General features: G+C 37.5%; 1 protein-coding gene across 16 annotated transcripts in view; it reads right to left on the bottom strand.

Annotated features, from left to right (window-relative positions):
* The window catches only part of LOC110851398 (twitchin), a 68,708-nt gene that overhangs the window by 28,544 nt on the left and 27,718 nt on the right, over window positions 1-12,446 (bottom strand). For all 16 annotated transcript variants that reach the window (XM_035852911.1, XM_035852912.1, XM_035852909.1 and 13 more), the window contains 52 exons: window positions 11,975-12,100; window positions 11,316-11,887; window positions 11,114-11,238; window positions 10,955-11,023; window positions 10,729-10,798; window positions 10,420-10,637; window positions 10,116-10,322; window positions 9,947-10,033; window positions 9,694-9,864; window positions 9,547-9,594; window positions 9,420-9,484; window positions 9,294-9,330; window positions 9,097-9,228; window positions 8,988-9,008; window positions 8,871-8,918; window positions 8,642-8,789; window positions 8,321-8,563; window positions 8,062-8,207; window positions 7,815-7,868; window positions 7,677-7,750; window positions 7,586-7,613; window positions 7,363-7,515; window positions 7,150-7,290; window positions 6,817-7,075; window positions 6,682-6,720; window positions 6,445-6,609; window positions 6,177-6,226; window positions 6,033-6,088; window positions 5,939-5,960; window positions 5,695-5,865; window positions 5,550-5,594; window positions 5,395-5,487; window positions 5,235-5,269; window positions 4,922-5,162; window positions 4,817-4,832; window positions 4,582-4,712; window positions 4,385-4,514; window positions 4,266-4,303; window positions 3,896-4,192; window positions 3,563-3,819; window positions 3,435-3,469; window positions 3,132-3,352; window positions 3,008-3,050; window positions 2,891-2,926; window positions 2,650-2,807; window positions 2,413-2,553; window positions 2,072-2,325; window positions 1,959-1,983; window positions 1,573-1,872; window positions 1,290-1,454; window positions 1,066-1,206; window positions 806-994 (listed from right to left, as the gene is read on the bottom strand). In XM_035852911.1, coding sequence (XP_035708804.1) covers window positions 806-994; window positions 1,066-1,206; window positions 1,290-1,454; window positions 1,573-1,872; window positions 1,959-1,983; window positions 2,072-2,325; window positions 2,413-2,553; window positions 2,650-2,807; window positions 2,891-2,926; window positions 3,008-3,050; window positions 3,132-3,352; window positions 3,435-3,469; window positions 3,563-3,819; window positions 3,896-4,192; window positions 4,266-4,303; window positions 4,385-4,514; window positions 4,582-4,712; window positions 4,817-4,832; window positions 4,922-5,162; window positions 5,235-5,269; window positions 5,395-5,487; window positions 5,550-5,594; window positions 5,695-5,865; window positions 5,939-5,960; window positions 6,033-6,088; window positions 6,177-6,226; window positions 6,445-6,609; window positions 6,682-6,720; window positions 6,817-7,075; window positions 7,150-7,290; window positions 7,363-7,515; window positions 7,586-7,613; window positions 7,677-7,750; window positions 7,815-7,868; window positions 8,062-8,207; window positions 8,321-8,563; window positions 8,642-8,789; window positions 8,871-8,918; window positions 8,988-9,008; window positions 9,097-9,228; window positions 9,294-9,330; window positions 9,420-9,484; window positions 9,547-9,594; window positions 9,694-9,864; window positions 9,947-10,033; window positions 10,116-10,322; window positions 10,420-10,637; window positions 10,729-10,798; window positions 10,955-11,023; window positions 11,114-11,238; window positions 11,316-11,887; window positions 11,975-12,100 — 6,736 coding nt within the window. The remainder of the gene's footprint in view (window positions 1-805; window positions 995-1,065; window positions 1,207-1,289; window positions 1,455-1,572; window positions 1,873-1,958; window positions 1,984-2,071; window positions 2,326-2,412; window positions 2,554-2,649; window positions 2,808-2,890; window positions 2,927-3,007; window positions 3,051-3,131; window positions 3,353-3,434; window positions 3,470-3,562; window positions 3,820-3,895; window positions 4,193-4,265; window positions 4,304-4,384; window positions 4,515-4,581; window positions 4,713-4,816; window positions 4,833-4,921; window positions 5,163-5,234; window positions 5,270-5,394; window positions 5,488-5,549; window positions 5,595-5,694; window positions 5,866-5,938; window positions 5,961-6,032; window positions 6,089-6,176; window positions 6,227-6,444; window positions 6,610-6,681; window positions 6,721-6,816; window positions 7,076-7,149; window positions 7,291-7,362; window positions 7,516-7,585; window positions 7,614-7,676; window positions 7,751-7,814; window positions 7,869-8,061; window positions 8,208-8,320; window positions 8,564-8,641; window positions 8,790-8,870; window positions 8,919-8,987; window positions 9,009-9,096; window positions 9,229-9,293; window positions 9,331-9,419; window positions 9,485-9,546; window positions 9,595-9,693; window positions 9,865-9,946; window positions 10,034-10,115; window positions 10,323-10,419; window positions 10,638-10,728; window positions 10,799-10,954; window positions 11,024-11,113; window positions 11,239-11,315; window positions 11,888-11,974; window positions 12,101-12,446) is intronic.

Raw genomic sequence — 12,446 nt, 5'->3', positions numbered from 1 at the left:
ACTCGGGAACACTTAATTTCACTCTATTTCACCTATAGATTAATTTTTTGTAAAAATCTCATTTTGCCCCGACCACACCCCCTGGCGACGAGGGGGTGTGGAACAACTCGGGAACACTTAATTTCACTCTATTTCATCTATAGATTAATTTTTTATAAAAATCTCATTTTGCCCCAACCACACCCCTGGCGCCTAGGGGGTGTGGCACAACTCCGGAACACATAATTTTACTCTACTTCACCTATAGATTAAATTGCACTAAAAATCTCATTTTGCCCCAACCACACCCCCTGGGGCCGAGGGGGTGTGGCACAATCGGGGAAGCACTTAATTTCACTTAATTTCACTTAATTTCATTTAATTTCACTCAATTTCACCTAATTTTACCCATAGATTAAATTGCACTAAAAATCTCATTTTGCCCCAACCACACCCCCTGGCGCCGAGGGGGTGTGGCACAACTCCGGAACACATAATTTTACTCTATTTCACCTATAGATTAAATTGCACTAAAAATCTCATTTTGCCCCGACCACACCCCCTGTCGCCAAAGGGGGTGTGGTCCGGTTGCCCCCAAAAGTTGATAGGATCCTCCCCCTGGGGTCCTATGTATGATGGCGAAAACCGATTTCGATTATCTCGATCCGTTCTCCTGATATCCTGCTGACAGACAGACGGACAGACAGACAGACAGACAGACAAAGTCTTCACATAAAGTAGCTGAAGCTACTTAATAACCATAGTATACCAGAAGTTAGAACAAAACTGAATAATCAATTAGTCAGCAAGTACGATGAAAGCTTACGGCCTACTACGGTTACTTCCATCTCAACGGAATCTTTTCCAGAGTCATTCACGGCAGTAACAATGTATATTCCAGTGTCAGCTCGTACGGGTTTGGTAAGTAGAAACGACGTCTTATACGGTTCATTTTCAATCTTAATTCTCTCATTTTTCAGAGGAGCGTCCTTCAAAGTCCAAGTAACGGTTGGAGCTAAAATACATAGGAGTAATAATTAAGCATGAACTTTTATCAACCGAATCCAACAGTTAAAAAATTAAGACCTGGCTCTCCTCGTACGTCTGCCTCAACAGCGAGCATTTCTCCGCTTCGAATTTTTTTCTTTCCCAAATTCTTTCTATCAATATACGGAGCCAAATGTCTGGGTTTTGCGACCACAGACTTTGACGCGTCGGATGGTTCACCTGAAGTTAAAAACATGGCATTGTTTGTTATAGTTTAGAATTGTTTTGTTTTTAAAATTAGTCAACCAATATAGAGGACTGACCAGGGCCGGCTTTGTTTACTGCAATTACTCGGAATTCATATTCACGGCCTTCTTGCACTGCAGTAACTTTTCCATTTGTTTTTCCTCCAGGAACTGTGGCAGCGTCAACCCAATTTCGAGTATCTTTGTCACGCATTTGAATAATATATTTCTCTATTGGAGATCCTGAATAATAATTAAGAAACCAAATTATTATGAGTTTAGCCAATATCCCAAACTTCTTTATCATGCACTAATAATAATCGTGTTGTGGGATGCAATAAAGGTATGCAATTCTCCTTACCTCCATCATCTTTGGGTGCCGCCCACTCAAGGTCGACAAAGTCTTTGTCCCAATCCGTAGGAGTTGGACGTCCTGGTTTTCCAGGCTCATCGAATGGGTTTTTGGCGATAATTGGTTTGTCGCACTCAAGCTCGTCTGATCCACCTTCCTTGTTTACTGCACGCACACGGAATTTGTATTGCTTGCCCTCTTGCAGACCTTGTACTTGAAATTCAGGCTTGTCAGATTTTCCACAAGGAACCCATGTTCCTGTCAGTGGGTCGAGTTTCTCAATTTCGTATCCTTCCAAAGGACTTCCACCTGCAAAATTAGAAATAATTTAGTCTTTCTAAAGAAAATATATAGTAAATGAGTAAATAATACAATGGTATATAGTTAAAACTTACCGTCATCTTCGGGGGCAGCCCAGGTCTGCAAAATACAATAAATTATTTGTATTTATACATATTTAAACCACCGAGAGAAATTAAAATTGTTGTAAAACTCTAGCGAAACTTACCAGTTTGCATCCATTCTTTGTGATATCAGAAACATCTAGTGGTCCTTTAGGTTTGGATGGCTTTCCTAAAACAGTGATTTCTACTTCGGCTTCATCCTCACCACTGCTATTAACTGCTTTGACTTTGTATATCCCAGTATGAAGTCGCTTTCCTTTGAGGATCACAAACTTTGTGTTATAATCGATGTTGTCAATTTTCAATTGATCATTTTGTTCAACTTCTTTGCCCTTGAGAGACCAAGTTACTTTTGGAGCTGTATTAAAGAATAATCATACATATAATTACTTGTATAGTGCCAACTATATAATAGTGCGCATGCATATGAAATATTGACACTCACGTGGTTCTCCCTTGATGTCAACGTCCAACAAAACTTGCTGTCCAACTCGAATAACGATAGGTTGCAAGTTTGTACGAATAATTGTGGGTTTCAGGTAGCGGGCTTTGCACAAGTGTGGCTTGCAGGACTCGGAGGGGTCACCTATTAATTTTTTAAAAGAATTTCAATAAATATGCTTTCAAAATATTAACGAACTTGGCATACTTATAACCATTAATTATAATTAAAGCAACGAACCTGGACCAGCTTTGTTAACTGCTCGCACTCTGAACTCGTATTTATTACCCTCTTCTAGTTTATTAACCGTTCCTTGACAAACATTCCCAGAAACTTCACCACATTTCATAAAAACTCCTCCAAATTGATCCACCATTTCTATAATGTATCCAGTAATTCTGAAAAATGGCATATTGATATTGTTGTTATGTGGTTTAACATATTTATGTCGACTGTATATGTATGTAGTATGAAAACTTACGGTGCTCCGTTATCTCGAACAGGACTGTCCCACTTTCTGTAAAACAAGGAGAACACTTTTAGTATAAACTATAATTGTAAACTATAATTACTAACTGTTTACGATAAGAATGCTTACAATTTTACAGACTTTTCATCCCAGTCAACAACTTCAGGCATACCTGAAAACCCACACACAAAATATTAGTAGAGTATCGAAAAAATAGTACTTTTAATTGCTGAAATAATATCTATGTAAGTACCGGGAGGGCCTGGTGGATTGAAGGGGTCCTTGGCCAATATAGCGGTGTCTGTTTCCAAATTGTCCGATTCACCCTCTTCATTCGCAGCCCTCACTCTAAATTGGTACTTATGTCCAGGTTCTAATCCGGTCACCTCCATTTGAGTTTCGTCCCCAGGAACACGCCCACAAGGAACCCACCGGCCTGTGAGGGCGTCCATTTTCTCTACCACGTACTGGTTGCTGATTGAAATGGCAAAGGTACGAAAATTAATAATTAAATAGCCATTTTTTGAGACTTAGTTACTCAAAACATAAAGCTTACATTGGTAAGCCGCCATCGTCGAGCGGCTTGTTCCACTAAAACATTCATACACAAAACATCGATAAAATGATTGATTAACAAAGCTGTGAATGAAATAACTACAAGATTATGCTATGAAATAAACTTACCTTGAGCTTGCAGCCCTCTTTGTGGACATCAGTAACATCCAAGGGTCCTTCAGGCTTACCAGGTTTGTCAAGAATATTAATTTCAACTGTTGCCTCATCACGACCAACTTCATTCTCGGCAATCAGTGTATATTTCCCCGTGAGTTCCCTCGAGGTTTCACGCATATTTAGACGAGTATTATAATCTTCGTACTCAATCTTGATGTTGTAAGTTCCATCCAATTTTTGACCCTTGAGCATCCATGTGAGCTTGGGTGCTAAAATATACAACCAAACATTTTTGAGTTAGATGCTAAACGCTAGGCTACTGTGCATCATATTTCGATGTATTACCTGGCTCTCCTTTCACGTCAACATCCAATTTTATAAGATTCCCTGCACGGAATGTAATTGGCTGCATTTTATCTCTATTAATATGTGGCTTGAGGAATCTTGCTTTTGCAACATGAGGTTTGGTGGCATCGGAGGGTTCAGAGGGTCCGGCTTTATTAACTGCACGCACACGGAATTTATACGTTTGGCCCTCTTGTAGTCCTGTGACACGGGCTTTGCAAGCTGGCGATTCGGTGGTCAATACTTCCTCCCAAGTGTTTCCATACGGACCTTGCTTCTCAATGATATAGTTGGTCACTTTTGAAAAACAAATTTAAATGTTATTAATTAAAAAGCAACCCCGACTTTGAATCATTAAAATAAATCTTACCAGGCGCCCCTCCATCATCCTTCGGTGCAGCCCAAGATCTTTTATACAATAAAACAATATTAATTTTGCTGAGTCTGACAGAATAATTTTGTTATATCATAAATGTAAATTCATCATACAAGTCAACACGGTCAACATCCCAATCTTCAAACTTTGGTACACCTGGTTTCCCAGGAATGTCAAATGGATTCTTAGCTGTTGTTGCACCATCAGTCTCAAGTGGTTCTGACTCTCCTTCCTCATTGACAGCTGGAAAAAGATGGGTCTGATTGAAGTACTTATATCGAATTTGTTAATAAAACGGGATGATACTCACCCTTAACTCGGAACTGATATTGATGACCTTCAGACAAGCCTGTGATTTCAAATTCTGTTTTCTCAGGTCCCAGCCGTCCTGCAGGAACCCAGCGTCCAGTAGCCATGTCCATCTTTTCGACGACATATGCTCTGTAGTGTAAAGTTAAGAGGAACAATTAAATTTTTGAGATATTATAAAGAGAGATTGGTACATTAATAATACCGCCTCTCTGAAAGAATACGAGAAAGCTTACGTTAGTGGTTTTCCACCTATAATGAAAAAAGACAAATATTTCATTTTAAAAATATTACTCAGGATACGGCACGTGCACGCAAAGATTTTAATGCATATTACTAACCATCGTCCTCGGGTTTCTGCCAAGCAACCTTTGCAGAATTCTTAGTGACATCCGAAACCTTCAGTGGACCTTTTGGTCTTCCTGGGGCTGCAAGTACAGTCAACTCCACTTCTGCCTCATCTTTTCCATGTTGGTTCGTTGCCACGATTTTGTAAATTCCAGAGTTTAATCTTTTTCCTTCTTTTATGTCAAACTTGGTATTGTAGTCCACATTAATGATTTCCACATTTTTCTCGTCCACCTTAAAGTTAATAAATTGCATATGATTAAAAGTGTTCCATAAATATCAATGACCCTGTTTAACAAAATCTACCTCTTTCCCCTTTAACATCCAAACGATGGTTGGAGCTGAAATTAATATATTTATAAATATATAATCAATAAATAAAGGTGACACAAAATAGCAACCTCAAGGAATGATGTGCATGCAATAATTTGTGGAGTAAAATAGTAGGAACAAAAATTCAAATTACGGGGTTCGCCTGCTACATTGACATCAAACCGCACTGGTTTTCCTGCTTTAATTGTTGTCTGCTTTAGATTTGTTCGGTCAATTCTTGGTTTCACTAAAACAAAATAAAATAATTAAAGCAACATTGTAGGTGTTTAACTGGTGGTCTTAGCTTACATGATCTGTGTTTGGCGATATGTGGAGCTGTTGGATCAGACGGGCCTGAAATTGTCACATGCAAAAAATGTAGATTGGTCGGATTAAATTTTTCATTATTGGACCTGGGTTGGTTCTTTCTGATTCTTAATTTTTTTGTACTTACCCCCGGGTCCGGCTTTGTTCACGGCAATAATTCTGAACTGATATTCGCCCCGTTCTTTTAAGTCTTTGATTTTTCCAGTAAGTTGATCTCCAGGAACTTCACCAGCATTTTCCCATTCTGGCTTAAACTTGTCCTTCTTTTGTAAAATATATTTCTCTATCTTTGCACCGCCTGTATCAACAACGTCAAAGAAATTAGAGGAATTTCTGAGCAAATTATGTAAATATAATAAATGTTCACGAACCATCGTTGGTAGGTGCTTTCCACTAATTGGCAGAAAAATAAATGTAAATTATAGATATCGATACATCATAAATAGGTATTCAAAATACAAATACCTTTAGATCCACGCTCTCATTGTCATAATCGGTAATCTCAGGCATTCCTGGTTTACCTATAATCCATAATCAATAAGGTAGAATTAATTTAAATGCAATAATACAACTCGTGGAAGCAAGAATTATGAAGAATGTACAACTTACCTGGCTCGTCAAATGGATTTTTGGCAATAATACTTGTGGAAGTGGTTAGTCTAAAAATATAAAATTAAATGTTAATAATTAAATGTCTATAAATCCCCCAACTAACAATAAATACAGATCTGTAAGTATGGCTAAGGTTATGAAATCTTCAAACTTAAATTTTATTTATATTACTTAAATTATTATTATGTAACTCTATGGGCCTCGGCCTGGAAGGGTTTAGGATTTAAATAAAAATACAAAAAAATACAAAAATCTTCAAACTTACGGATCGCTGTCACCCTCATCGTTGACAGCAACTACGCGGAACTGGTACTCTTGACCTGGAACCAATCCAGTGACCTCGAATGTAGGAGGAATCTGGTTCCCTGGGCATTTCCCAACGCGGACCCATCTTTTAGTCGCCATGTCCATTTTTTCAACCTCGTACTCTCTATGTTTAGATTAATAGGAATTAATATGATTGCATATAGCTTATTGAATGGGGTTAAATACTGACGCTTACTTAATTGGCAATCCACCATCGTCCTCAGGCTTTTCCCAACTATTAAAATGAAAAGGTTATAGACCATAATTATGCAACACGGATTGTTAATACTTAAAAGCAGACTCGTATACACCAGAATATATGCAAACTTACCTGAGTTTGCATCCTTCATTATGAACATCTGTAACCTTAAGCGGACCTTTTGGTGTACCAGGTTTAGATAAGACATTGAACTCTACGGTTTCAGTGTCCATCCCTGATGAGTTTTCAGCTTTCAAAGTGTACTTTCCGGTATCAGACCGCCGACAATTTTTAATAGTAAAAACTGTGTGATACTCTTGACTTTCAATATTAATTCTTTCAGAATTCGTGAGAGCGATTCCGTCCCTCCAACTCCACGTTGTTTCTGGTGCTGTAAATGAATTACATTTTCAAAGCATTAATTATACTTGTCCATATTTATTTATTCGTTTTTTCCTTGCTCACCAGGTTCTCCAGTAACATCAACAGCCCACTTGTGAGTTCTTCCAGCCTTGATGGTTATCGTCTTGAATGTATTTCTATCAATCTGTGGTTTTAAGAAGCGATGCTTGCAGAGATGATTTGCAGTTGGCTCAGATGGCGGACCTGTGAGCCATAAATTAATACAAATGATTAAACACCGTTCAATAGTTGCATACAAAATATATATTTACTCACTCTTTCCGGCCTTATTAACTGCAACAATGCGGAATTGGTAGGTCTGTTTTTCACGAAGTCCATTGACCACGGCTGTACATTCAGCATCTTTAGTCTCAGTAACGACTTGCCAATCCACAAGAAGTTTATCCTTCATTTCCACGATATATTTAACTGCATAAAAGTTGCAATAAGGTTTTGCTTCCTGATTTTTAATAATTTGATTTAGTTGAATGTAACTTACGTATAGGTCGTCCACCATCATTGTCAGGCTGAAATATATCATGTACATATGTAAAGCGACCATGTTATAATTGTAGTGTTTCACTATTTACCGCTTTCCATTTTAGAGTCACGCTCTTGTTGTCATAATCATCAATATCTGGGCGGCCAGGAGCAGATGGCTCATCTGGAATTTAAAAACAAGATAAGAATGTGTACCCTTTGAAAATTATTACAAAGTAACTACAAACCGTATGGATTTTTAGCCGTCACTGGTTCATCACTTTCCAAGGGTTCAGATTCGCCTATACAATGCCATCAAAAGTTAATTAAAATCAAAACTCAAATTCAAAATAAAATCAAGTAATCATCTCCGAAACCAGTAGAAATATCTGATGATCAGATATTCTGATCATAAAAGCTGATTATGTTGAAAATTGAAATACACAATTGGAATTCTACATCCATGGACATATTTTAAATATTCTATATTCTCACCTTCCTTATTGACGGCTTTAACCCTAAACTTGTACTTCTTTTTAGGGGTCAAGCCGTCAACTTTAAAGTTTTCGGTATTTGGGCCGACTTCTCCCGCAGGGACCCAACGCCCAGTGTCCATGTCCATCTTTTCAATGACATATCCACTGAAAAATAGATTAGAAATAACATTTTTTACATATAAACCGGCCTCGTAATTACGTAAGTATAAGTATTGATACACTGTATTATTATCGCTATTAAATAACTTAATGATTACGTGATAGGCATTCCTCCTGAATCTTCTGGCTTTTTCCAACTTATGACCATGTGGTCCGAACGAACTTCGTCCGTTTTTAAAGGTCCACGGGGTGCAGTAGGTTTGTCTAAAACAGTGACCTCCGCAAACGACTCACATGTTCCACTGGAATTGGTCAGTAAGAGCTTGTACTTCCCAGAGTCTGCTCTCACAGCACGTCGAACAGTTAAAACAGAGTTCTTCTCATATTGGTCAACAGTGATTCTACAGTACAATTGAACAATTTAATAATTATCTCAGCCAGCTATATTTTTCACGAAAATACGCTACTAAATACACTACCTGTCATCAGCTAAAGATATTGTCCGTCCATCGAGTGTCCACGACACTTCAGGTTCTGGTTCGCCTTCATATTTGATGTCATACTTGATTATCTGGCCCTTCTTTACCACAATAGGTTTAAGACCGTCTCCCACAATGTAAGGCTTGACTATAATTTCAAAATATAATTACAAAATAATTCAGAGTCAGACTATTGAACTGTTTTTTAGCATTGCAACAAAATGCATACCAAATCGACTCTTGGCAATAATTGGTTTAGACGCATCAGATGGTTCACCTAGATTTTTAGTTCAAGAAATGTAGTTGCACCAAACTAGACGATTTAGCACAAATTAATTTTACCAACCTGGTCCAGCTCTATTAACAGCTGAAATAAAGAAAATGAAATATTTTATTATGATGCGTTGTTGAATGTACTTACTACTTATTTGCTATTAAAGGGTGTCGAAACTTACCCCTAACACGGAATTCATACTGCTTCCCTTCAGTAAGACCGTCTACCGTTGCTTTCGTAACGTTTCCTTCAATAGTTTTTCCCACCACCCACTCTTTTCCAAACTTTTCCTTCATTTCTATCACGTATGAGACTGTAATGTAAAATATGTTTTAATTAAAAGAACGCTTCCATAAAGCCAATGTAACAATATTATACCTATAGGACTGCCTCCGTCATCGGCAGGGGGCTTCCACTAATCAAATCGGAATGATAATAATAATTACGTATGGTTTATACCTCCATGGTAAAAATGCGATCAGAATAAACCGATGACCATCTTACTTTCAAATCTGCATGATCCTTGTCCCAGTCATGTACTTCAACTCCGGTGGGTTTCCCAGGTTCGTCTGTAAATTAAACAGGTTAAGTTATGATATATTACATATTACCTTTGGTAAATGCATCTCACCCCAAGGATCCTTTGCCAGTACAGTTTTAGAATATGTAACAGGTTCACCTAGAAGCACAGTTAACCCATCAAAATGTAAGAAGTGGCTTTCAATCACATTATGAGAATGTAATTGTATAACAAATTTTTTGAATAGGATCTCAATACCGGCTCCAAATTTGTTAACTGCTTTAACACGGAATTTGTATTCCTTCTTGTGAACAAGATCTTCGACTTTATAAGTACTCAGATTTGTAGCAACTTCAGCAACACTGTGCCATCCTCCTTTGACGCTTAAGTCTTGTCTTTCTATGAGGTAGTGCACTAAAGGACTTCCTCCTGCATGGGCAGTTAATACAGAAATGAAATAAATTAGTCATAGTGGAGAGACCCACTGATTTTTGTCTTTCGAACCACGTACCATCATCACTGCATGGTTTCCACGATACGACGCAAGAACTCTGGAAAATATCACTGACATCCATACTTGCAGGGGCCGTTGGTACGTCTGCGAAAAATTATTCTAAATTTTAGTACATGCTGTGTGACGCATTTCAGTGCTTCGTAGGTTTATCAGTTTAATGGGTAACCTTGAAAGTTGATGTTAATCTCCTTTGTATCCTCGCCTTGGGCATTGCTAACTTTCACCGTGAACTTGCCACTGAGTTCCCTCGCCGGTTTTTTGTACTTGAAATCAATTCTATCATCCAAGACGACAACTTCTACCTCTTTTAGTTGCAAAACTTTTCCATTGTGGATTAATTTTCCTTCAACTTGCGATTGTCTAGTTCCTTGAACTACAAAATACATAATTTTTTTAAATTATCGTCTAAAAATGCGTCTTTTAAACTATGCATGCATGCAAATTTTGCAAATGAAACTTTATATACTCACCGGTATATGGAACGTGGAAAACTAATGGTTTGCTAATTGGCCCTTCAACTTTATTTGATTCCATGTTGATAACTGGAGCTTCTTCTCCTTTCCCAACAGTAAATTTGCAACTGGAAGTAAGTCTCCCAGATGAACAAACGATGTCACCAGAGTCACCAATTTCCGCTTTGTTGAAAATCAGTTGGTGTCGACCTCCGCCCAAATTCTTGATTTCGACTCTGCGTAATAATAACAGCATATTATCAGTCTTTACTTCTCTCATTCAAACCAGACGCAGGAGGAGAAGTCGAATAAAAATGTATAAAAGACCTCTCATCTGTCTTTATGGGTTCGCCGTTTAAGGTCCATTCCGCAGAGGCAGTTTGGTCCTGAAGCTCAACTGCAAGAAAATGTTAGAAAAATACCACTAATGTATATCATCAATTTTATACTCTTTATGAGTATATTCACGTCAAACCGTCGATTTTGATGTGGGTATGAGGAAGATTAATCAATTATGACCATAATAACAATTATAGAATCAGTATGTTCATACCTTCAAGAACCACTCTCTCACGCTCAAGACTGTTTGTATCTTTCAATTTTTTATTGAAAGCGTTTCGATCTGTTTATGGGAATCGGAAGTTGTAGCACAATACATATGTATTAATATACCATATGTATCTCATAATTAGTGATGTATATAAAGGCTTACATTCCACTGCTAATTCTCCCTCCGTTTTGTCCGCATTGGTCGTACACTTTATCATTCCAGCGTCAGTAATTTTTACATCTTTGAAAATTAGTTTTCTTTTTTTCCCATCCTTTACTATTTGCACACTGAAAGTACATAAGATGGATAAATGTGCATGTATACGGCTTGTTGAGGATACTGCCATTAATTGTGAGAAACATACCGCTTGTCTGCTTTAAGAGGTTCTCCATCCTTAAACCATTGGACTTCACCATCCTCTTCGTCCAATTCTACTTCCATACACACATAATCCTTCTCGGTGGCATGTACGCCCATCAATTGTTTGGTGAATATAAATGGCCACTCCAACATGTTAAGTTGGGTGGTCGTCTCATCCTTTTGCTTATCAATTCTACAAGTGTATTTTCCAGAGTGTTTTAGTGTTGCTTTCTTAATAATTAGACGACAATTTCCAGTCATGTCTTTAGAAATGTCGTATTCGTCGCCATCCTTTAGAGGTTGGTCATCTCGGAACCACGTTACCATTGCCCGACCACTGCTAACAGTACATTCCATCTCTACCTCACGGTTCGCATAACCGTCGTATTTTTTGTTCAATGGTCTTAAAAAGGTAAATGTTGGATCTGCCTCTTCCACAGTCAAAAACGCTTCAGTTTTAATCCCATTAATTTCACAGGTATATCTTCCCATATCATCCATTTTAGGGGTACTAATGATAAGTTGATACGTCTCATCTTTCTGGACCATTTTATATTTTGCTCCCATAAATAACTCCTACAAAGTGAATTAAGGTTAATAAATAGCTTCTGAAACCTGCGATTGACAAATTTACAGGTAAAACTTGTATAATTTGTTGTCTACCTCTTTTCGGATGAACCACCGCACTTTGCAGTTGGCTTTGGAAAAGATTGCCTCAAATTGAACCTTCTTGTCTCTCCCTTCTTTACAATATTGGTCCACTAAAGGTTTTTGGAATGAATCTGTCTTCTGCTCGCAGAAAAACAAATATAAATGCATAAGTTGTTTATTCCCCATGCACAATTTTAGATTTGTAATGTCAGTTTGTCATTATATATGAATTTGCAATTAGCCATAAAGACTTGTAGTAATATTTGGATCATAATGAAATAAAATTACAGAACTAAAATAGATTATCAAATCATAATAAATATATGGCAAATTTAATGTAAAGATTGTTGGCCTTTTCAACATTTTGCTGGAAAGGTAAAATATAAAAGGAATATAATGAAAGAGTAGAAAGAAAGACAGTTGCATAAGAAGAAGTTGTTGTTTTTTTAATTTTCTTAATGGTAATAAATAAGAGGACAGAACA

The sequence above is a fragment of the Folsomia candida genome, unplaced genomic scaffold (assembly GCF_002217175.1).
Source record: "Folsomia candida strain VU population unplaced genomic scaffold, ASM221717v1 Fcan01_Sc006, whole genome shotgun sequence".
NCBI classification, from domain to species: domain Eukaryota; kingdom Metazoa; phylum Arthropoda; class Collembola; order Entomobryomorpha; family Isotomidae; genus Folsomia; species Folsomia candida.
This window is presented reverse-complemented; position numbering and strand designations above follow the sequence as displayed.